We start from the raw sequence: 26,927 nt of genomic DNA on the forward strand, positions 1-26,927 counted from the left end.
AGGTATAGAACGAGCCATAGTACCACTAATCAGAGCCGCAGTGGCTGTCCTCCAACAATGATGCCACGGACAGTGCACTACTTGCACAATATAGCTCTGAAAAACAGACGGGCAAGTGCTTCAGACTTGGCTCAGGGATTATCAATGGAAAATGGAGTTTATGTGACAGCGCGAAGGACATTGTATAACGTCATCCTCTATGGACGGCATCCAAGAACCACTGCATAAAACTGCAAGATTAAACTTTGCTAAAAAAAACATGACAATTAGCCTGATGAATATTGGGAGCACATTGTTTGGTCAGATAAGATCAAGATAAATTTGTTTGGCACAGGTTGGGTCCAGCATGTTTGGCGTGAACCTGGCCAGGATTATTAAAAGTGAATGCGTAGTCCCAACAGTGAAGCATGAAGTGGGAGTGTGATGATCTAAAGCTGCATGAGTGCAAAAGGTGTTGGGGAGATGATATTTATAGATGGCACCATGACAGGCTGTATATATGCCAAAACACTGGCTGACAAGATGACTCCTAGTCTTCAGAAGATCGGCAGAGGAGGAATATTCCACAAAAAAATAGTTTCTAAAGAAGAGAAAAGTGAAAGATATGAACTGGCCAAGTATGTCACCTGACTTGAATCCAATAGAACACCACTGGGGTATTTTATAGAGAAAGGTAGAGCAACATAACCCCTCCAGTAACGAGCAGCTGAAAAAATTGCATAACCTCTCTCCAGAAATTTGTGCCACACTGGTTTCCTCCATACTTAAAAATAAAGGTGGACATATGAAGTATTGAAAAAATAAAAGATCTGCATATCAGTAATGAAAGGTGTACAGTACTGACTTGTTGCATTGAGTTCCTACTGTGGGGCCAGTATTTTTAATATAGTAAATCGAAACTAAGTTTTTATTTTACATAAGAGCAAATAGCCTTTTGTAAAAAACTTAGTAATGCACTGTAAGATGACACAATTTTGAATCATTTCACATTTAACTGAGATCTGCCCTGTGTCCAAAAGCACACATGTGCACAATTTGTTTCTACCACCATTGCGCATGCGCATTCTGCCTGAGTCTGGACCGTCTGTGTGACTGCCAATCATATCACCAGAGCAAACGTGCAGTAAGCAGGGAGCTACAGCGGTAGCACAACTTAATTAGTGGAGAAGAGGTGAGGCAGTATTTGTAGGTATTGAAGAATAATACCCTATGTAAAAGAGCATTATTGTTATTTTCTTTCATGTAATTAGCAAGAGTCCATGAGCTAGTGACGTATGGGATATACATTCCTACCAGGAGGGGCAAAGTTTCCCAAACCTCAAATGCCTATAAATACACCCCTCACCACACCTACAAATCAGTTTTACAAACTTTGCCTCCTATGGAGGTGGTGAAGTAAGTTTGTGCTAGATTCTACGTTGATATGCGATCTGCAGCAGGTTGGAGCCCGGTTTTCCTCTCAGCGTGCAGTGAATGTCAGAGGGATGTGAGGAGAGTATTGCCTATTTGAATTCAATGATCTCCTTCTACGGGGTCTATTTCATAGGTTCTCTGTTATCGGTCGTAGAGATTCATCTCTTACCTCCCTTTTCAGATTGACGATATACTCTTATATATACCATTACCTCTACTGATTCTCGTTTCAGTACTGGTTTGGCTTTCTACTACATGTAGATGAGTGTCCTGGGGTAAGTAAGTCTTATTTTCTGTGACACTCTAAGCTATGGTTGGGCACTTTTATATAAAGTTCTAAATATATGTGTTTAAACATTTATTTGCCTTGATTCAGGATGTTCAACGTTCCTTATTTCAGACAGTCAGTTTCATACTTGGGATAATGCATATGAATAAATCAATTTTTTCTTACCTTAAAATTTGACTTTTTTCCTGTGGGCTGTTAGGCTCGCGGGGGCTGAAAATGCTTCATTTTATTGCGTCATTCTTGGCGCGGACTCTCTTGGCGCAAAAATTTTCTTGTCATTTCCGGCGTCATATGTGTCGCCGGAAGTTGCGTCATTTTTTTGACGTTTTTGCGCCAAAAAATGTCGGCGTAACCGGATGTGGCGCCATTTTTGGCGCCAAAAGCATTTAGGCGCCAAATAATGTGGGCGGCTTTTTTGGCGCTAAAAAAACATAATTTATGTAAGAACTTACCTGATAAATTCATTTCTTTCATATTAACAAGAGTCCATGAGCTAGTGACGTATGGGATATACATTCCTACCAGGAGGGGCAAAGTTTCCCAAACCTTAAAATGCCTATAAATACACCCCTCACCACACCCACAAATCAGTTTAACGAATAGCCAAGAAGTGGGGTGATAAGAAAAAAAGTGCGAAGCATATAAAATAAGGAATTGGAATAATTGTGCTTTATACAAAAAAATCATAACCACCACAAAAAAGGGTGGGCCTCATGGACTCTTGTTAATATGAAAGAAATGAATTTATCAGGTAAGTTCTTACATAAATTATGTTTTCTTTCATGTAATTAACAAGAGTCCATGAGCTAGTGACGTATGGGATAATGACTACCCAAGATGTGGATCTTTCCACACAAGAGTCACTAGAGAGGGAGGGATAAAATAAAGACAGCCAATTCCTGCTGAAAATAATCCACACCCAAAATAAAGTTTAACAAAAAACATAAGCAGAAGATTCAAACTGAAACCGCTGCCTGAAGAACTTTTCTACCAAAAACTGCTTCAGAAGAAGAAAATACATCAAAATGGTAGAATTTAGTAAAAGTATGCAAAGAGGACCAAGTTGCTGCTTTGCAGATCTGGTCAACCGAAGCTTCATTCCTAAACGCCCAGGAAGTAGATACTGACCTAGTAGAATGAGCTGTAATTCTCTGAGGCGGAATTTTACCCGACTCAACATAGGCAAGATGAATTAAAGATTTCAACCAAGATGCCAAAGAAATGGCAGAAGCTTTCTGGCCTTTCCTAGAACCGGAAAAGATAACAAATAGACTAGAAGTCTTACGGAAAGATTTCGTAGCTTCAACATAATATTTCAAAGCTCTAACAACATCCAAAGAATGCAATGATTTCTCCTTAGAATTCTTAGGATTAGGACATAATGAAGGAACCACAATTTCTCTACTAATGTTGTTGGAATTCACAACTTTAGGTAAAAATTCAAAAGAAGTTCGCAACACCGCCTTATCTTGATGAAAAATCAGAAAAGGAGACTCACACGAAAGAGCAGATAATTCAGAAACTCTTCTAGCAGAAGAGATGGCCAAAAGGAACAAAACTTTCCAAGAAAGTAATTTAATGTCCAATGAATGCATAGGTTCAAACGGAGGAGCTTGAAGAGCTCCCAGAACCAAATTCAAACTCCAAGGAGGAGAAATTGACTTAATGACAGGTTTTATACGAACCAAAGCTTGTACAAAACAATGAATATCAGGAAGAATAGCAATCTTTCTGTGAAAAAGAACAGAAAGAGCGGAGATTTGTCCTTTCAAAGAACTTGCGGACAAACCCTTATCTAAACCATCCTGAAGAAACTGTAAAATTCTCGGTATTCTAAAAGAATGCCAAGAAAAATGATGAGAAAGACACCAAGATAGTATTAATCACGGAGTCAGAGAAACCTCTATGACCAAGAATCAAGCGTTCAATCTCCATACCTTTAAATTTAAGGATTTCAGATCCGGATGGAAAAAAGGACCTTGTGACAGAAGGTCTGGTCTTAACGGAAGAGTCCATGGTTGGCAAGATGCCATCCGGACAAGATCCGCATACCAAAACCTGTGAGGCCATGCCGGAGCTATTAGCAGAACAAACGAGCATTCCCTCAGCATCTTGGAGATTACTCTTGGAAGAAGAACTAGAGGCGGAAAGATATAGGCAGGATGATACTTCCAAGGAAGTGATAATGCATCCACTGCCTCCGCCTGAGGATCCCGGGATCTGGACAGATACCTGGGAAGTTTCTTGTTTAGATGAGAGGCCATCAGATCTATCTCTGGGAGCCCCCACATTTGAACAATCTGAAGAAATACCTCTGGGTGAAGAGACCATTCGCCCGGATGCAACGTTTGGCGACTGAGATAATCCGCTTCCCAATTGTCTACACCTGGGATATGAACCGCAGAGATTAGACAGGAGCTGGATTCCGCCCAAACCAAAATTCGAGATACTTCTTTCATAGCCAGAGGACTGTGAGTCCCTCCTTGATGATTGATGTATGCCACAGTTGTGACATTGTCTGTCTGAAAACAAATGAACGATTCTCTCTTCAGAAGAGGCCAAAACTGAAGAGCTCTGAAAACTGCACGGAGTTCCAAGATATTGATCGGTAATCTCACCTCCTGAGATTCCCAAACTCCTTGTGCCGTCAGAGATCCCCACACAGCTCCCCAACCTGTGAGACTTGCATCTGTTGAAATTACAGTCCAGGTCGGAAGAACAAAAGAAGCCCCCTGAATTAAACGAAGGTGATCTGTCCACCACGTTAGAGAGTGCCGAACAATCGGTTTTAAAGATATTAATTGAGATATCTTCGTGTAATCCTTGCACCATAGCTTCAGCATACAGAGCTGAAGAGGTCGCATGTGAAAACGAGCAAAGGGGATCGCGTCCGATGCAGCAGTCATAAGACCTAGAATTTCCATGCATAAGGCTACCGAAGGGAATGATTGAGACTGAAGGTTTCGACAGGCTGTAATCAATTTTAGACGTCTCTTGTCTGTTAAAGACAGAGTCATGGACACTGAATCTATCTGGAAACCCAGAAAGGTTACCCTTGTTTGAGGAATCAAAGAACTTTTTGGTAAATTGATCCTCCAACCATGATCTTGAAGAAACAACACAAGTCGATTCGTATGAGACTCTGCTAAATGTAAAGACTGAGCAAGTACCAAGATATCGTCCAAATAAGGAAATACCACAATACCCTGTTCTCTGATTACAGACAGAAGGGCACCGAGAATCTTTGTGAAAATTCTTGGAGCTGTAGCAAGGCCAAACGGTAGAGCCACAAATTGGTAATGCTTGTCTAGAAAAGAGAATCTCAGGAACTGATAATGATCTGGATGAATCGGAATATGCAGATATGCATCCTGTAAATCTATTGTGGACATATAATTCCCTTGCTGAACAAAAGGCAATATAGTCCTTACAGTTACCATCTTGAACGTTGGTATCCTTACATAACGATTCAATAATTTTAGATCCAGAACTGGTCTGAAGGAATTCTCCTTCTTTGGTACAATGAAGAGATTTGAATAAAACCCCATCCCCTGTTCCGGAACTGGAACTGGCATAATTACTCCAGCCAACTCTAGATCTGAAACACAATTCAGAAATGCTTGAGCTTTCACTGGATTTACTGGGACATGGGAAAGAAAAAATCTCTTTGCAGGAGGTCTCATCTTGAAACCAATTCTGTACCCTTCTGAAACAATGTTCTGAATCCAAAGATTGTGAACAGAATTGATCCAAATTTCTTTGAAAAAACGTAACCTGCCCCCTACCAGCTGAACTGGAATGAGGGCCGTACCTTCATGTGAACTTAGAAGCAGGCTTTGCCTTTCTAGCAGGCTTGGATTTATTCCAGACTGGAGATGGTTTCCAAACTGAAACTGCTCCTGAGGACGAAGGATCAGGCTTTTGTTCTTTGTTGAAACGAAAGGAACGAAAACGATTGTTAGCCCTGTTTTTACCTTTAGACTTTTTATCCTGTGGTAAAAAAGTTCCTTTCCCACCAGTAACAGTTGAAATAATAGAATCCAACTGAGAACCAAATAATTTGTTTCCCTGGAAAGAAATGGAAAGTAGAGTTGATTTAGAAGCCATATCAGCATTCCAGGTCTTAAGCCATAAAGCTCTTCTGGCTAAGATAGCCAGAGACATAAACCTAACATCAACTCTAATAATATCAAAAATGGCATCACAGATGAAATTATTAGCATGCTGGAGAAGAATAATAATATCATGAGAATCACGATTTGTTACTTGTTGCGCTAGAGTTTCCAACCAAAAAGTTGAAGCTGCAGCAACATCAGCCAATGATATAGCAGGTCTAAGAAGATTACCTGAACATAGATAAGCTTTTCTTAGAAAAGATTCAATTTTTCTATCTAAAGGATCCTTAAACGAGGTACCATCTGACGTAGGAATGGTAGTACGTTTAGCAAGGGTAGAAATAGCCCCATCAACTTTAGGGATTTTGTCCCAAAATTCTAACCTGTCAGGCGGAACAGGATATAATTGCTTAAAACGTTTAGAAGGAGTAAATGAATTACCCAATTTATCCCATTCCTTAGAAATTACTGCAGAAATAGCATTAGGAACAGGAAAGACTTCTGGAATAACCGCAGGAGCTTTAAAAACCTTATCCAAACGTATAGAATTAGTATCAAGAGGACTAGAATCCTCTATTTCTAAAGCAATTAGTACTTCTTTAAGTAAAGAGCGAATAAATTCCATCTTAAATAAATATGAAGATTTATCAGCATCAATCTCTGAGATAGAATCCTCTGAACCAGAAGAGTCCAAAGAATCAGAATGATGGTGTTCATTTAAAAATTCATCTGTAGAGAGAGAAGATTTAAAAGACTTTTTACGTTTACTAGAAGGAGAAATAACAGACAAAGCCTTCTTTATGGATTCAGAAACAAAATCTCTTATGTTATCAGGAACATTCTGCACCTTAGATGTTGAGGAAACTGCAACAGGCAATGGTACATCACTAAAGGAAATATTATCTGCTTTAACAAGTTTGTCATGACAATTATTACAAACAACAGCTGGAGGAATAGCTACCAAAAGTTTACAGCAGATACACTTAGCTTTGGTAGATCCAGCAGGCAGTGGTTTTCCTGTAGTATCTTCTGGCTCAGATGCAACGTGAGACATCTTGCAATATGTAAGAGAAAAAACAACATATAAAGCAAAATAGATCAAATTCCTTATAAGACAGTTTCAGGAATGGGAAAAAAATGCCAAACATCAAGCTTCTAGCAACCAGAAGCAAATGAAAAATGAGACTGAAATAATGTGGAGACAAAAGCGACGCCCATATTTTTTGGCGCCAAATAAGACGCCCACATTATTTGGCGCCTAAATGCTTTTGGCGCCAAAAATGACGCCACATCCGGAACGCCGACATTTTTGGCGCAAAATAACGTAAAAAATGACGCAACTTCCGGCGACACGTATGACGCCGGAAACGGAAAAGAATTTTTGCGCCAAAAAAGTCCGCGCCAAGAATGACGCAATAAAATGAAGCATTTTCAGCCCCCGCGAGCCTAACAGCCCACAGGGAAAAAAGTCAAATTTTTGAGGTAAGAAAAAATATGATAATTTAAAGCATAATCCCAAATATGAAACTGACTGTCTGGAAATAAGGAAAGTTGAACATTCTGAGTCAAGGCAAATAAATGTTTGAATACATATATTTAGAACTTTATAAATAAAGTGCCCAACCATAGCTTAGAGTGTCACAGAAAATAAGACTTACTTACCCCAGGACACTCATCTACATGTCTGTAGAAAGCCAAACCAGTACTGAAACGAGAATCAGTAGAGGAAATGGTAAATATAAGAGTATATCGTCGATCTGAAAAGGGAGGTAAGAGATGAATCTCTACGACCGATAACAGAGAACCTTATGAAATAGACCCCGTAGAAGGAGATCACTGCATTCAATAGGCAATACTCTCTTCACATCCCTCTGACATTCACTGCACGCTGAGAGGAAAACCGGGCTCCAACTTGCTGCGGAGCGCATATCAACGTAGAATCTAGCACAAACTTACTTCACCACCTCCCTTGGAGGCAAAGTTTGTAAAACTGATTTGTGGGTGTGGTGAGGGGTGTATTTATAGGCATTTTAAGGTTTGGGAAACTTTGCCCCTCCTGGTAGGAATGTATATCCCATACGTCACTAGCTCATGGACTCTTGTTAATTACATGAAAGAAATTTGAGCGTCATTGTTGTCTCCACAATATTTAAGTCTCATTATTTATTGCTTCTGGTTCCTAGAAGCTTGTTCATTGGCATTTTTTTCCCATTCCTGAAACTGTCATTTAAGGAATTTGACAATTTTTGCTTTATATGTTGTTTTTTCTATTACATATTGCAAGATGTCTCAGATTGACCCTGAATCAGAAGCCACTTCTGGAAAAACGCTTAACTGAGTTTCAGTTCTACCAAAGCTAAGTTCATTTATTTTAAATGTTATAAATGTTTATCTTTAGCTATGGTTTGTAATAAGTTATTATGATATACTTTTACATGCAGAATCCATTAGTATTTATGCTTTATATATTTACATTCTTACATCTTATGTACAAGAAATATTTAGAAGATTTATAAGAAATATTTTTCTGATTCTATTTTAAAGGCTTTGTCTGACTTCGTGCCTTCTAATAAAATTCTTAGGTCTTTTTCACTTCTTTTTTAATTATTGAAGTTTCAAATGACCAACAAATTACTGATTTATCCTTCTCTGATGATGTTTTTTCTCTTTCAGAAATTTTCTTCATCAGATGTTGACACTAACAAATCTACTTTTTTATTATTTTTCTATTATTAAAGTACATTTGTTCTTTGTTGAAAAGGTGTTGATTATTTTGGATATTAAGGTAACTAGTTCTTTAAGACTAGCTGACACTATTTCTGCCTATTTATTTCTTCTGTGTTTTCAGAGGTTTTCTTTCCAATTCCCCTTTCTATGGAATGGAATAGGCTGAGAATTTTCTTTTATTCCTTCTTCAAAGGTTTTAAACTATATTCTTTGCCAGCAGTTAAATTCAATTTGGCGGGTTCTCCAATTTATTGGGGCTATCTCCACTTCTACTAATTATGCTATTGTTTCTATAGCAAAATAGTATTTATTTTCCTTTAGATAGTTGTATCTTATTTATGGAAAATTATTTAGTTTCAGGTACTTTTCTTGGTCCTGTGATTTATTTGGATATTGCAATTGCTTCATTTTTTCTGTTTACTTTAAGATCAAGTATCAGATTATGATTTATTTTAGCATTGTTAAGGGACAACATTTACTAGACTAGGTGCTGTTGCATTTGTCTTGTTGTTTTGCATTTATTGATTATGCAAGTCCACTGTTTTGACTGGTCCTTTAAACTGGACTATCATGCTAATAATTTCATTTGTGTCTTCATTTTATTGAATATTTTCGCAAATGAGGGTTAATCTATGTCTTTAGCTATTTTAGCTAGAAGAATTTTGTGTGTTTTTTAAAAAAAAAAAAAAAAAAAATCCATATTTCTTTTGTTCTAAGATAATCAATTATTTGTTTTATAATTGGATTCAATTCTTAACTGTTACTCTGGGCTTCAAGATTGAGTTCTAAGACTAAAACTTTAAGCTTATACTAGTTTGGTTGTTCTTATTAAGGAACGAATTCCTGAGTTCTTTCCCAAGTAACATGTTTATAATTGGGGTTCGAAATCAGCTCCCTAATATTGCGATGTACGTGCCGTATTCCAGCGTGGCTGGTAAGGGGCAGGTTAAGACTTCTTTGAAATTTATTTGGTTCTATTTTGTCCAAATTTCTTTGATTTTATTCCAGTAAGGCTAACACTTTCTTTATGTGTGTTTCTGTCCTATATATTTTGGGTACTGTTGAAGCATGGCTGGGCACCCATGGGGTTCAAGCGCTGCTCAGACCTGGAATCTTCTGGGGTATTTCTTCCTGTTCCTTTTTTAGGAACCGGTTTGGAGTTTTATTCAAATTATTTTGCCTTTTTATGGTCATTGATAGCATTATTTGTTTTCATTAGAAACAATAAATGCATATTTTCATTTTTTTGTTTTCATTCAGATTATTTTCTGAGGATGCGGAATCTCATATGATTCACTTGCTCTTCAGGACATATTTAGAGGATCTTTTTTTCGAAAGCTCTTGATTCCTCAAGGGATAATTCTATTGGGTTCCGTCTGTCGGTACCTTTAGTCTCTATTATTTCCTTCAGTTGCTATATATGCATAGAAGTTTTAGGTCTTATGGCCACAGCATTGGATTCAATTCCCTTTGCTCATTTTCACTAGAAAGAACCTTTCCAGTCTTTTATGAGTGTTGTTTCTTCTAGAACATGGTTGGAGGATCAATTTACCAAAAAGTTTGTTGATTCCTCAGACAAGGGTAACCTTTTTAGGTTTCCTGATAGATTCAGTGTCCTTGACTCTGTCTCTGACGGACAAGAGACGTCTGAAATTGGTTTCAGCTTGTCGAAACCTTCAGTCTCAATCTTTCCCTTCGGTAGCCTTATGCATGGAAATTCTAGGTCTTATGACTGCTGTATTGGACGCGGTCCCCTTTGCTCGTTTTCACATGCGACCTCTTCAGCTCTGTATGCTGAACCAGTGGTGCAGGGATTATACAAAGATATCTCAATTAATATCTTTAAAACCGATTGTACGACACTCTCTGACGTGGTAGACAGACCACCATCGTTTAGTTCAGGGGGCTTCTTTTGTTCTTCCAACCTGGACTGTGATTTCAACAAATGCAAGTCTGACAGGTTGGGGAGCTGTTTGGGGGTCTCTGACAGCACAAGGGGTTTGGGAATCTCAGGAGGTGAGATTACCAATCAATATTTTGGAACTCCGTGCAATTTTCAGAGCTCTTCAGTCATGGCCTCTTCTAAAGAGAGAGTCGTTCATTTGTTTTCAGACGGACAATGTCACAATTGTGGCATATGTCAATCATCAAGGAGGGACTCACAGTCCTCTGGCTATGAAAGAAGTATCTCGAATTCTGGTATGGGCGGAATCCAGCTCCTGTCTAATTTCTGCGGTTCATATCCCAGGTATAGACAATTGAGAAGCGGATTATCTCAGTCGCCAAACGTTACATCAGGGCGAATGGTATCTTCACCCAGAGGTATTTCTTCAGATTGTTCAAATGTGGGGACTTCCAGAAATAGATCTGATGGCTTCTCATCTAAACAAGAAACTTCCCAGGTATCTGTCCAGATCCAGGGATCCTCAAGCGGAGGCAGTGGATGCATTGTCACTTCCTTGGAAGTATCATCCTGCTTATATCTTTCCGCCTCTAGTTCTTCTTCCAAGAGTAATTTCCAAGATTCTAAAGGAGTGCTCGTTTGTTCTGCTGGTGGCTCCAGCATGGCCTCACAGGTTTTGGTATGCGGATCTTGTCCGGATGGCCACTTGCCAACCGTGGATTCTTCCGTTAAGACCAGACCTTCTATCACAAGGTCCTTTTTTCCATCAGGATCTCAAATCCTTAAATTTGAAGGTATGGAGATTGAACGCTTGATTCTCAGTCATAGAGGTTTCTCTGACACTCTGATTAATACTATGTTATAGGCTCGTAAATCTGTATCTAGGAAGATATATTATCGAGTCTGGAAGATTTACATTTCTTGGTGTTTTTTTCATCATTTTTCTTGGCATTCTTTTAGAATTCCTAGAATTTTACAGTTTCTTCAGGATGGTTTGGATAAAGGTTTGTCTGCAAGTTCCTTGAAAGGACAAATCTCTGCTCTTTCTGTTCTTTTTCACAGAACGATTGCTAGTCTTCCTGATATTCATTGTTTTGTACAAGCTTTGGTTCGTATAAAACCTGTTATTAAGTCAATTTCTCCTCCTTGGAGTTTGAATTTGGTTCTGGGGGCTCTTCAAGCTCCTCCGTTTGAACCTATGCATTCGCTGGACATTAAATTACTTTCTTGGAAAGTTTTGTTTCTTTTGGCCATCTCTTCTGCTAGAAGAGTTTCTGATTTATCTGCTCTTTCTTGTGAGTCTCCTTTTCTGATTTTTCATCAGGATAAGGTGGTGTTGCAAACTTCTTTTTTTTTTTTACCTAAGGTTGTGAATTCTAACAACATTAGTAGAGAAATTGTGGTTCCTTCATTGTGTCCTAATCCTAAGAATTCTAAGGAAAGATCGTTGCATTCTTTGGATGTAGTTAGAGCTTTGAAATATTATATTGAAGCTACTAAAAATGTCCAAAAGACTTCTAGTCTATTTTTTATCTTTTCCGATTCTAGGAAAGGTCAGAAGGCCTCTGCCATTTCTTTGGCGTCTTGGTTAAAGTCTTTGATTCATCATGCTTATGTCGAGTCGGGTAAAACTCCGCCTCAAAGGATTACAGCTCATTCTTCTAGGTCAGTTTCTACTTCCTGGGCGTTTAGGAATGAAGCTTCGGTTGATCAGATTTGCAAAGCAGCAACTTGATCTATTTGTAGGGCCATCTCCAATAATACCACCAAGGAAGATAAATAGATATATAAATAGCGCATTGGCAGAAATAAACCCTGCATGTATACATACTATGACGATTATTTCCAATATGGCTTTTAAATATTTAAGATAATCTATAGAGCCTAAAGCTCGAGTTCATTTGTCATCACGACAGTGCCTCTTTTGGGTTGGATTTGTGCACTAGGACACTATAATATTCCTAGTATGCCATATTTGCACTTCAGGGTGCAATTCATCTTGTGAGTATCCATTCGTCAGTACTAACAGATTTTCACCACTGGTTCATCATTGATCTGCACTTGGGGTCGCCCTCTTGTTTTTTGCTCTTAAAGCAGCAACTTGGTCTTCTTTGCATACTTTTACTAAATTCTACCATTTTGATGTGTTTTTTTCTTCTGAAGCAGTTTTTGGTAGAAAAGTACTTCAGGCAGCTGTTTCAGTTTGATTCTTCTGCTTATATTTTCAGTTTTTTTCATTATAAGATTTAAACTTTATTTTGGGTGTGGATTATTTTCAGCAGGAATTGGCTGTCTTTATTTTATCCCTCCCTCTCTAGTGACTCTTGTGTGGAAAGATCCACATCTTGGGTAATCATTATCCCATACGTCACTAGCTCATGGACTCTTGCTAATTACATGAAAGAAAACATAATTTATGTAAGAACTTACCTGATAAATTCATTTCTTTCATATTAGCAAGAGTCCATGAGGCCCACCCTTTTTTGTGGTGGTTATGATTTTTTGGTATAAAGCACAATTATTCCAATTCCTTATTTTTTATGCTTTCGCACTTTTGTCTTATCACCCCACTTCTTGGCTATGCGTTAAACTGATTTGTGGGTGTGGTGAGGGGTGTATTTATAGGCATTTTGAGGTTTGGGAAACTTTGCCCCTCCTGGTAGGAATGTATATCCCATACGTCACTAGCTCATGGACTCTTGCTAATATGAAAGAAATGAATTTATCAGGTAAGTTCTTACATAAATTATGTTTTATTCTATGGGGCCATGGGGACTATGCTATAGGGACAGATGATTGACAGATAACCTTTTGCGCATGCACACAGAGTTTATTACAATTTAAATTTAAAGCTCAGCGATTGGCCACAGCTTTTAAGTTAAAAACACGACCATTTTGGAGGGCTAGCACTGGTGGTGTCATCTAAGGGAATAAAAAATATATTTCATAATATAAGGAAGCTTCGTTTTCATCATTCAGTAAGAGCAATTAGATTTAATTAACAATATCTTGCAGATGCCAGTGTTTGTGCAGTGTCATTTGCGCAATGCTTTATAATCATCTAACATTTAGATTTTCTTTATTTCTCCTCTGTTTTATTTGAGAATACTTTGTCCCAATTTATGGTATTTAAAGATTTCCTTAAAATGACAGTCTACCTGAACATGTTTGCTGTTTAAAAAGAAAGATAATCCTTCTATTACCGATTCTCCAGTTTTGCACAACCAACACAGTTTTATTTATATACTTTTTAACTCTGTGATTACCTTGTATATAAGCATCTGCAGACTGCCCTCTTATCTCAGTGCTAATTTACAAACTTGCATTTTAGCCAATAAGTGCTGTCTACTGCATAACTCCAAAGGAATGAGCACGTTATCTATATGGCACACATTGACTAACGCTGTCTAACTGTGAAAAACTGTCAAAATGCAATAAGAGGCAGCCTCAAGGGCTTAGAAATTAGGGTATAAGCTTACCTAGGTTTAGCTTTCAACAAAGAATACCAAAAGACACCAAAAAAGTTGAATGATCCTTTAAACAAAACAAACATCAGAGAATGCTTAACTTCTCAGTCTTCCTTATATCAATCTTTATCACAGACAGGGATTAAATCACCAAAGGTGCCAGTCTGATATTGCTTATCGGAGGAGTATTTTTGGGCTGATTGTGTTACCAGTTTTACTTTCCCTTACAGTTACAGGGACCATTTAAAAAGAACAAACCTAAAGTGGTCAATATTCTAATTTCCTGAATGTCAGTAAAAATTGGCAGCTAAAAATGGAAATACAGTTATATTAAGGACTTTTGTATCTCACAGGTAAAAATAGATCAGTTTAGCACTTGCAGAACTTTGGTACCGATCCAGGGAAGAAACATAAGAAAAAACACAATAGGAAGATGTCATCTACAGTTAAAAAGGGCTTACAATTTACTGACTTACCTCATTCGGTAATGTAGTCGGAAAGACAAATTGGCATCAATTTTGAAAATGTGATTTGGAGGATACCAAAGATGATCTTTTTCATTATACAAACCAAAGAGGTTGTGGCAGAGTGGAGAAATATCTTGGGTAGAAAAAGACAATGAAGAAGAAAAAAAAGTAGTTTAGATTTTAAATCAAGACCCAGAAAAATAAAAAACATAATTTATGCTTACCAAATAAAATCCTTTCCTTCCGGATAGGGAGAGTCCACGGCTTCATTCCTCACTGTTTGGAAATACAACACCTGGCGACAAGGAGGAGGCAAAGACACCCCAGCCAAAGGCTTAAATATCCCTCCCACTTCCTCATTACCCCAGTCATTCTGCCGAGGGAACAAGGAAAAGTAGGAGAAACATTAGGGTATAAATGGTGCCAGAAGAATAAAATAAATAATAGGGGATCGCCCATAGACAAAAACAACAAAAACGGGCGGGGGCCGTGGACTCTCCCTATCCGGAAGGAAAGGAATTTATCTGGTAAGCATAAATTATGTTTTCTTTTCTAAGATAGGGAGAGTCCACTGCTTAATTTCTTACCGTTGGGAACACTATACCCAAGCTCCAGAGGACACTGAATGAATAACAGGAGGGAACAAAAAGGAAGAGGCGGACCCTTTTCTGAGGGCACCACAGTCTGCAAAACTTCTCTCCCAAAAGCTACTTCAGCCGAAGCAAAAACATCAAAGTTGTAAAAATTTTAAAAATCTGATTCATAGAGGCCTCGTTCTTAAAGGCCCAAGAGGCAGCCACTGCTCTAGTGAAATGAGCCGTTATCCTCTCAGGAGGATAATGTCCCGCTGTCTCGTAAGCTAAGCAGATGACACTCCTTAACCAAAATGATAGGGAAGTCGAAGTAGCCTTCTGCCCCTAATGCTTCCCCCGAATAGACAACAAACAAAGAGGAAGATTGTCTAAACTCCTTAGTAGCCTGAAGATAGAACTTCAAGGGGCGAATCACATACAAATTGTAAAGTGAGCGTTCCTTCGATGAAGAAGGATTAGGACACAAGGAAGTAACCACAATCTCCTGATTGATGTTGCGATCTGACACAACCTTAGGAAGAATACCTAATTTAGTACGTAAAACTGCCTTATCTGCATGAAAAATCAGATAAGGGGGCTCACATTGCAAAGCAGAGATCTCAGAAACTCTGCTCAGAGGCAATAGCCAATAAAAAGAGAACCTTCCAAGATAACAATTTAATGTCAACGGAATGCAGAGGCTCAAACAGAACATGTTGCAAAACCCGAAGAACAAGATTTAGGCTCCAAGGAGGAGCCCCAGATCCAAACTCAGGTCTGATCCTAATCAGAGCCTTAACAAAGCATTGCACGTCTGGAAGCTCAGCCAGTCTCTTTTGCAATAAAACCGACAGGGCCGAAATCTGTTCCCTCAGGGAACTAGTAGAAGCGCCCTTCTCCAGCCCATACTGGAGAAAAGATAAGATCCTGGCAACCTTAACTCTGTGCCAGGAAAAAACAAGCTCTTCACACCAGAATAAGTAGGTCCTTAACACCTTGTGGTAGATACGTTGAGTAACTGGTTTACAAGCTTGAATAAGAGTATCAATGACACTCTCAGAGAAACCTCTATTGGCTAAGCCTAAAATGTTCAATCTCCACGCAGTCAGCCTCAGAGAATCTAGATTTTGATGAACAAATGGACCTTGTATCAGCAGGTCTCTGCGACAAGGTAACTTCCACAGAGAAGATGAGGACATCCTCACTAGATCTGCGAACCACGTCCTTCGCGGCCACGATGGAGCAATTAGGATTACTGATACCCGCTCCTGCTTGATGCGGGCCACCACTTGAGGAAGAAGCGGTAATGGAGGAAAAAGATATACGAGTTTGAACATCCAGGGCACTGCTAGTGCATCTATTAGATCCGCTTGGGGATCCTTCGACCCATACCTGGGTAGCTTGGTATTGAGACGGGACGCAATGAGCTATCTCTGGCGTCCCCCACTTGCTGCATATCTCTGCAAACACCTCGGAATGGAGAGACCATTCCCCTAGATGAAGGATTGCCTGCTGAGAAAATATGCCTCCCAGTTGTCCACACCCGGAATGTGGATCGCTGACAGTGAACAGCTGTGGGCCTCCGCCGACTCCAGAATCTGAGATACTTCCTTCATCGCCAAGGAACTTCTCGTTCCCCCCTGATGGTTGATGCAAGCCACAAAGGTTATTTTGTCTGATTGGAATCTGATAAACTGGGAATAACCCAGAAGTGGCCAAGCCTTCAAGGCCTTGAAGATTGCCCATAGTCCCAAAATATTGATCGGGAGGGAGGACTCCTCCCAAGTCCACAACCCCTGTGCCTTCCTAGCACCCCAAACAACTCCCCATCCGTGAAGCCTTGCGCCCGTAGTCACAATCTCCCACGATGGTCTTAAGAAGCATGTCCCTCTGGACAGATGATCTGGACAGAGCCACCAAGAGGGCGATTCTCTCGACCGGCTGTCTAATACAATTTGTTGAGACAGATCTGAATAATCGCCATTCCACTGCCTCAGCATGCACAGTTATAAAGGTCTGAGACGGAATCTGGCAAAAGGAATGATGTCCATGCAGGACACCATGAGATCAATCACCTCCATACACTGAGCCACAGAGGGACTCAAGGAGGTCTGGAGGGCAAGACATGCCAAATTTAGCTTGCAACGTCTCTGGTCTGTTAGAAATATCCTCATGGATATGGAGTCTATTATAGTACCCAGGAATTCCACCCTGGTACTTGGAATAAGAGAACTCTTTTCCAAGTTTATCTTCCATCCATGTGATCGATGAAGACTGAGAAGGGACTTCGAGAATTCTTCCGCAAGACGAAAGGATGGTGCTTGCACCAGAATATCGTCCAAGTATGGGGCTACTGCAATACCCTGAGTTCTGGCAACGGCTAGAAGAGCCCCCAGAACCTTTGTATAGATTCTTGGAGCAGTAGCTAGGCAAACGGAAGGGCAATGAACTGAAAGTGCTGGCCAGGAATGTAAACCTCAGGAACTGAAAGTGTTCCCTGTGAATTGGAACATGAAGGTAAGCGTCCTTCAGATCTATAGTGGTCATAAACTGGCCTTCCTGAATTAAAGGAAGAATGGACCTTATCGTCTCCATCTTGAAGGAAGGGACACTGAGAAATTTGTTTAAGCACTTTAGGTCCAGAATTGGGGGGAAGTACCCTCCTTCTTTAGGACCACGAAAAGGTTTGAATAAAACCCCAAACCTCTTTCTTCGATAGGCACCGGGACAACATCCCTCTTTTCTGGTCTGGTAAACAGATTCGAGAGAAGGAATCTGCCCCTTGGCGGATGAGATTTGAAACCCCTTCTTATATCCCTGAGATACCACCTCCAGGATCCATGGATCCTGTACGTCCTTGATCCAGGCGTCTAAAAAAAAAGAGACAGTCTGCCCCCTACATGCCGATTTGTTTTGGGCGGGCTTCTTATTTTGCTTGAATTTATTCCAGGACTGAGCCAGCTTCCAAGTACTCTTGGGTTGCTCAGGCTTGGTGGAGGATTGTTGTCATTGGGATTTGTCAGAATGAAAGGGAAAAAAAATTAGAAGATTGTCATCCCTTAGACTTTTTCTTCTTATTTTGCGGTAGGAAGGCACCCTTGCCTCCGGTAACCGTAGAAATAATTGAGTCCAGGCCTGGACCAAATAAAATCTTTCCCTTGAAGGGAAGAGAAAGGAGTCTGGACATAGAAGTCATATCCGCAGACCAAGACTTCAACCAGAGCCCCTGGCGGGCTAGGATCGCAAAGCCAGAGGCCTTTGCATTTAGGCGAATAATTGCATGTTCGCATAACAGATAAAAGAATAAGCAATTCTCAGAACTTTAATTCTGTCTTGAATATCCACGAGGGGCGACTCCACCACAATGAGTTCCGAGAAAGAGTCGCACCAGTAGGTAGCCGCTCCGGAAACTGCGACAACTGCAGCCGACGGTTGGAAAAAAAAAACCATCTTTCTCAGAAAGGTTTCCATTTTCTTATACATCGGCTCTCTGAATGAAGAACTATCCTCAAGAGGTATAGTAGTATGTTTAGCAAGCCATCCACCTTAGAAATGGAGCCCCACAAATCCAGTTGAGAGTCCGGGATCGGGAACAACTTTTTAAAAAGTAGACGAGGGGGAAAAGGAAGAACCAATTTTTCCAATTCTTTCTTAATAATGTTCGCCATCTTAACCGGCACAGGAAAAGTCAAAGGAACTTGTAAACTCTGTCTAATTTAGGTATCATAGGTTTTTCAGGCAGCACGGCCTCTGGAACCTCTAACGTAGACAGCACCTTCTTTGATAAAAAACGCAAGTGCTCAATTTTAAATCTAAAGGACGGTTCCTCCGCAACAGGAGGCTTAGACGCTAAGGACTCCGACCCAGAAAGTTCACCCTCTGAAGCTACAGAGGTTATCTCATCATCGGATAACTGGGACATAAAAGCTAAATCTGATAAATATTTAGATGACTCCGGGTCAGGAGAGCTATATTTAACCTCTCTCTTGCATTTGTTAGAGCGAGGTAATGGTAATGCACTGAGGGCCGCAGATACCGCCACTTGCAAGTCCGCAGGAAGAAGGCCCCCTGCGGATGGGGAACTGCATGTGGAGTGGATAATGTAGCAAGGGTAGTAATCTCACGGGATGCCCAGTCCTGAGAAGTAGACGGCTCAGAGGGACTAAGAGCCTTAGCAGGCTTGTCTTAGACTTTATAACGGTGTTAAGGCATGTGGAACATAATTAAGTGGGCGGGAAAACCACAATATAAACAGGTATGATTTAGTACAGGAGTACCTTCTAACATGTCAGAGTCCTCTACAGCCAAGGTTATATCCACAGGAGGACACAAATAAAAACCTTTTTTTTTATTATAGAAAACTGCACCTTTATACTCCCAATGGCTGGGGCACTCACCACCTCCTAGACCCAGACAGTTAAAAGAGGAAACACTCTCCTCAGGTTCAAGTCTCATCCGAAATTGAGAGAATGAACATAGACCACACCCGATCGCATGGAGTGCAAGACAGTACTTCCCCTGTTATTACAAGTACAGCAAGTAATAGGAGCTGTGCAACACTTTCAAAAACAAAAGTGAAACTTAAAAGTGAAACCTGTTTGTTCCAGCAAAAAACACACAGTCTATCAGCCCAGGAAAAAATCACACAAAGCAGCATGTAAATAATTATAACACTGATTAATTAACCTCCCCTTCAGAGGATATTAACCCTGGATCCTATCAAGGTATAAAGGAGCCACACTGTGACCCTGTTATAGAGTTTTATGTGTAAAAATTGAAACAATCTTACCTCCAAGATCCATGCTGTGGAACAGAACACAGCCTCTCAAGTGTGACACTCTTATAGCAGCGCTCCTGACATGGACTTGAGTGAGAGAAAGCAGGCAGTGAAACTCGTCAACACTGATTGCATAAGAGCTGTTAGCAGTAGTCTGGATGGTTTCGCAGAAATACTTTCCCTGCATCTCCAGACTCTTACTTTCATCAATACTCTCAACTAAGAGGTTGACATGACTACTTAAAACTCCAATACTATCTCGAAGGGCAGATACCCTTTTTCAGGACTCTCTGAATCTTCTGACACTTCTCTGCCAACTCCTAACGTGACGAAAGGCAAAGAATGACTGGGGTAATGAAGAAATGGGAGGGATATTTAAGCCTTTGGCTGGGGTGTCTTTGCCTTCTCCTGGTGGACAGATGTAGTATTTCCCAACAGTGAGGAATGAATCCGTGGACTCTCCCTATCTTAGGAAGGAAATATGGACTTTAAAAATAAAAAAAAAATATATATATATATATATATAATATATATTTATATATATAAATAAAAGACTTGATTTGTTGTGCATGTCTCTTTTAGGTCCTTGTCCCATTACACTCCCTGACCATCTCACTCCAGTGTACCCCTTTCCTTCTCTCACCCTCATCTCTCACTATTTTTCACCCTCCTACAGTTTCCAAGTTTGTTCTGCTTCTCTCTATCTTGTGTCTCCCGTGATTCTCACACTCATACTTCTGACTATACCCCAGATTCTCTGTGACATCTTTAGCTTCTCTTTCACACACTTACCATTGATAACCGATAACAACACTCTCCTCCATCTTTATTCCATCCCCAACTTCTATTTCTGTCTCTCCACCATCTAATGCATCATCACCCGTTTTTCTTTTAGACTTATCGTCATCTAACATTATCAACTGTTTCTATTGTCAGCTATCTCCATCTAATACATGATTACTACTTCTTCCCTCCTCTTCCCTAATGCACTATCACCTTTTAACTCTCTCTGACTCTCCCCTAATGCACAATCACCTGTTTACTCTGACTCTCCCCTAATGCACAATCACCTGTTTACGCTGACTCTCCCCTAATGCAATATCACCTGTTTACTCTGACTCTTCCCTAATGTACCATCAGCTGTTTACTCTGACTCTCCCCTAATGCACCATCACCTGTTTACTCTCTCAGATTCTCCCCTAATGCAACATCACCTCTTTACTCTGACTCTCCCCTAATGCACCATCACCTGTTTACTCTCTCAGATTCTCCCCTAATGCAACATCACCTGTTTACTCTCTCAGATTCTCCCCTAATGCAACATCACCTGTTTACTCTCTCAGATTCTCCCCTAATGCACCATCACCTGTTTACTCTCTCAGATTCTCCCCTAATGCAACATCACCTGTTTACTCTGACTCTCCCCTAATGCACAATCACCTGTTTACTCTCTCTGACTCTCCCCTAATGCACAATCACCTGTTTACTCTGACTCTCCCCTAATGCACCATCACCTGTTTACTCTCTCAGATTCTCCCCTAATGCAACATCACCTGTTTACTCTGACTCTCCCCTAATGCACAATCACCTGTTTACTCTCTCTGACTCTCCCCTAATGCACAATCACCTGTTTACTCTGACTCTCCCCTAATGCACAATCACCTGTTTACTCTGACTCTCCCCTAATGCACCATCACCTGTTTACTCTCTCAGATTCTCCCCTAATGCACCATCACCTGTTTACGCTGACTCTCCCCTAATGCACAATCACCTGTTTACTCTGACTCTCCCCTAATGCACAATCACCTGTTTACTCTCTCAGATTCTCCCCTAATGCACCATCACCTGTTTACGCTGACTCTCCCCTAATGCACCATCACCTGTTTACTCTGACTCTCCCCTAATGCACCATCACCTGTTTACTCTCTCAGATTCTCCCCTAATGCAACATCACCTGTTTAATCTCTCAGATTCTCCCCTAATGCATCACCTGTTTACTCTCTGATACTCCCCCTAATGCACCATCATCTGTTTACTCTGACTCTGCCCTAATGCACCATCACCTGTTTACTCTTTCTGACTCTCCCCTAATGCACCATCATCTGTTTACTCTTTCTGACTCTCCCCTAATGCACTATCCCCCGTTTACTCTGACTCTCCCCTAATGTACAATCACCCGTCTACTCTTTTTGACTCTCCCCTAATGTACAATCACCCGTCTACTCTTTTTGACTCTCCCCTAATGTACAATCACCCGCCTACTCTTTTTGACTCTCCCCTAATGTACAATCACCCGTTTACACTTTCTGACTCTCCCCTAATGCACCATCACCTGTTTACTCTTTCTGATTCCCTCCTAATGTACAATCACCGTCTACTCTTTCTGACTCTCCCCTAATGTACAATCACCTGTTTACACTTTGACTCTCCCCTAATGCACCATCACCTGTTTACTCTTTTTGATTATCCCCTTATACATCAGGACCAGTGTCCCTTTCCGAGTTCCCCCCCATCTAATGCAATCTTTCTGGTTCACCCCATCTTATACAATGCCACCACTTTTCATTCTGATTTTCCCTTGTCTAAAGTATTATCACAATTTTTAAGACCTTACTAGCCCCCTAGTATCTCAATCTTTTCCTGTATTTTTCAAATTTCTTGTTTCCACTTTTCCTGACCCCTTTATCATTTTCCTTTCCCACTTGCCAATTCATACTCATATTCATGTTTCCCATCTGTTTCTCTACCTTCTTACTTTTTATGCATTACCCTCTTCTCATCCCTTTTTCTTCTTGCCAACTTCTGGCACGCCATTTGTCTGGTTTTTACACTTTCACTACTTATAATTGGAAATCTGATCCATAACAATTTGTCCTTCTAAGCTTCTTGTGTGACTGTAGTAGCAGACTTTGATTATGTGACCTCTAGAGGGTCATAAGAACTGCCATTGCTAATGGTTTAGATTCCAACTAACCTTTACCATTCTGCAAAATCTCCCATCCCATTAGTTATTCCATGTGGCGGCCTACATTCCACAGGTTTAGAAATATACAATTAATATTTAAAGATAAGAAAAGTAAAGAAGTTTATAAAAAAAAAAAAAAAAAAAGAATGTATATACAATGTATGCATGTATTAAATGTATACACAATGTATGTATGTATTAAATGTATACACAATGTATGCATGTATTAAATGTATACACAATGTATGTATGTATTAAATGTATATACAATGTATGTATGTATTAAATGTATACACAATGTATGTATGTATTAAATGTATACACAATGTATGTATGTATTAAATGTATACACAATGTATGTATGTATTAAATGTATACACAATGTATGTATGTATTAAATGTATACACAATGTATGTATGTATTAAATGTATACACAATGTATGTATGTATTAAATGTATACACAATGTATGTATATATTAAATGTATACACAATGTATGTATGTATTAAATGTATACACAATGTATGTATGTATTAAATGTATACACAATGTATGTATGTATTAAATGTATACACAATGTATGTATGTATTAAATGTATACACAATGTATGTATGTATTAAATGTATACACAATGTATGTATGTATTAAATGTATCGTAGTGGGATATGATTACAGACATGTATATACACATACATGACACTTAGTAAATACAAATAGGGACATCATATAAAGGAAGGGTATTAGTAAAATATACTCCTATGGAGCCGCAGTACCATCAGCCCAATAATAACGATTAGTTATAATATGACCTATATATTGTTATAACAACATCACATAGTAGTATGTATCACTGGATATTAACTACTGAAATACACACACTGTGAGTCAAAAGAGATCTAGTTTTATAAAATTTATAAAATTTATAATATTTATGATTTCCTATATGAACAATATATACATACATATTCTGATGTATAACAACATACATCATTTTGGCTAACATTTGTTCTAAATATGGTATTATGTCATTACATGTCTGTAATCATATCCCACTACGATATGTTATGATGGGAAGGACTCGGTACACATGGAATATGATATTGCTCTTTATTATTATTATATATTTTTTCCACTAATATGCCATTATTATATGGGGGTTACTGTGGACAAGAGAGCAAATATATACGTCTCAATTTGTAGTTGGTGTCTATTTCCCATGGACAATGGAAACCACCTACAAGATAATATTGGCCTATCAGTCGAAAGGCTATAGCACGCATAACGTGAGACTGAATGAGATTCTGGTTCCCTTGGCAATGAAAACTTGAGACTCCTTGGCAATGCTGACATGCGCACTAGCATAAACAATAAAAACCTCCTACAAGATAATACTAACCTATCAGCTGTAAGGCTATAACACGCATAACGTGAGATTGAATGGGATTCCGGTTCCCTTGGCAACGAAAGCTTGAGACGCCTTAGCAGTGCTGACATGCGCACTGGCGCAGCTTGGGACGTATCACGTTTTACGCACAACGTATAATTGACTAACACTATTTGTTCCCTTGGCAACATTACTCACATACACATTGACGTTGTACACATGCGCATTAGCGCAACACACACGCCATTTAGAACATCAGATGGCGTTTGAAACTACTCGAATCTAATGGATCAATAGCCCTATAAGGTTAGTCAACAACCTGCCATTTGAAATCACAGTTTATGCACAGCAGTAGATTATAAAACTATTACATACCAATAAATCAAAGGGCTTATAATGTTTAATACAAAGGTTTGAACAAAAAATAGTTACCCTCATATTAAATGTAGATTGGGGCTATTGGCAGAGAGGGATCAGACACTTAAAAACTAAATAAGAAAAAAGATAAACCATTAAACAATGGATTAAAGATGTTCTGATATAAAACAGACCCAGCCTAGACATTAAATAGAAATAGAGATAGGAATCAGATATGATTGAGTAGCATGAGACAAATCTCACTGGATATGGGGAAATATATGTATTGCTACAATATTATAATATTGATGTGTTTTATGTATTATGATTAATATTTGCACTGCAAAGTATGAGGTAGATTGTTTCACTTGACTCATAAAATGTAAACTCTGATGTACATTGTTTAAGTATACAATACTGTGTCACATTTGTTGCTAAAATATATCAGTAGCTAGGATACTGATGATGTCATAAACCACACCCACAACAAGTGTTACCAATTATGTTAAGTGGTTTGTTTAGGAATATATAGCAAGTGTTTGTAAACCATTTTATTATGCCTGAGGAAACAGTCTGAGACTGAGAAACGCGTCGCAATTTAATATTATTTTATTAAAGTGATTTTAACTTTTACTATAAACACTTGCTGCCTATGAACTGGTTTTTATCTGAGGATATCACTGACCTAAAGACCACTGAGAGGACTATTGCATGCTGTATGCCGCGAGCTAAGTCTGTTGGGTGACTGAATTAATCCCAGCTTGTCTCTATAGCATCATTGGGGATGCTTCACCAAATGTGAGTTCAAAATCTTATACTACTATCTGGTGTGAAATCACTCTAGTCATACAATACTAGGCCATATAGGCTTTTTTGTGTTTTCTATTTTACACAGACCCTGAACAACTCGAGAGGCCGGTCTGCTGGGTGACTGTTATAGATCCCAGACTGTGTCATTTGCACCAATTGAGGTGCTCCAATACATGTGAGTTCAACTATATAGTAAAATCTACATAAATTTGGAAACTACAATATTGGGCCATGTGGCGCATCTGTCTCTGTTTGATATTTTAGATTGCTTAATTGGATCCTGGTCTGGACCACTACAGATTGCTGCCTTGGTATTCTACTATCAAGACCTTTATAAAGGACAATATAGTGATCATTGTCACCCATTAACCACTATCTTTGAGTGAGATATAACTATCCTATTAACATTGTGATTATCAAATTGTTTAGGCTAACATCTATTTACTCTGTTCACAACGTATATACTAGTTTTGAGTGAGATACAACTGTCCTATTAACATTGTGATTATCAAATTGTATAGGTTAACATCTATTTACTCTGTCCACAACATATATACTAGTTACTACTGAATCAGTGTATCATCATTTATACTGAAAAGTGCATTTCTATTGGTAACATATAAGCTACCTCATATACTACATATTACCATTTATAGATACTCTCAAGGGCGCCCCCTTTTCTTTTGTTGTATTAATGTATTAAATGTATACACAATGTATGTATGTATTAAATGTATATACAATGTATGTATTAAATGTATACACAATGTATGTATGTATTAAATGTATACACAATGTATGTATGTATTAAATGTATATACAATGTATGTATGTATTAAATGTATACACAATGTATGTATATATTAAATGTATACACAATGTATGTATGTATTAAATGTATACACAATGTATGCATGTATTAAATGTATATACAATGTATGTATGTATTAAATGTATATACAATGTATGCATGTATTAAAATGTATATACAATGTATGTATGTATTAAATGTATACACAATGTATGTATGTATTAAATGTATACACAATGTATGTATGTATTAAATGTATATACAATGTATGTATGTATTAAATGTATACACAATGTATGTATATATTAAATGTATACACAATGTATGTATGTATTAAATGTATACACAATGTATGCATGTATTAAAATGTATATACAATGTATGTATGTATTAAATGTATACACAATGTATGTATGTATTAAATGTATATACAATGTATGTATGTATTAAATGTATATACAAGGTATGTATGTATGTATTAAATGTATACACAATGTATGTATGTATTAAATGTATACACAATGTATGTATGTATTAAATGTATACACAATGTATGTATGTATTAAATGTATATACAATGTATGTATGTATTAAATGTATACACAATGTATGTATGTATTAAATGTATACACAATGTATGTATGTATTAAATGTATACACAATGTATGTATGTATTAAATGTATACACAATGTATGTATGTATTAAATGTATACACAATGTATGTATGTATTAAATGTATACACAATGTATGTATGTATTAAATGTATATACAATGTATTATACAATGTATGTATGTATTAAATGTATACACAATGTATGCATGTATTAAATGTATACACAATGTATGTATGTATTAAATGTATACAC

The 26,927-nt window shown here is 38.5% G+C and overlaps 1 protein-coding gene across 1 annotated transcript in view; it reads right to left on the minus strand.

Moving 5' to 3' along the window:
* JAK1 (Janus kinase 1) overlaps positions 1-26,927 on the minus strand; it is a 459,211-nt gene that overhangs the window by 429,673 nt on the left and 2,611 nt on the right. The window contains exon 2 of the mRNA XM_053693677.1: positions 14,391-14,514. Within this exon, the coding sequence (XP_053549652.1) occupies positions 14,391-14,514 (124 nt within the window). The remainder of the gene's footprint in view (positions 1-14,390; positions 14,515-26,927) is intronic.

The sequence above is a fragment of the Bombina bombina genome, chromosome 10, assembly GCF_027579735.1.
Source record: "Bombina bombina isolate aBomBom1 chromosome 10, aBomBom1.pri, whole genome shotgun sequence".
In the NCBI taxonomy this organism is placed as follows: Eukaryota; Metazoa; Chordata; class Amphibia; order Anura; family Bombinatoridae; genus Bombina; species Bombina bombina.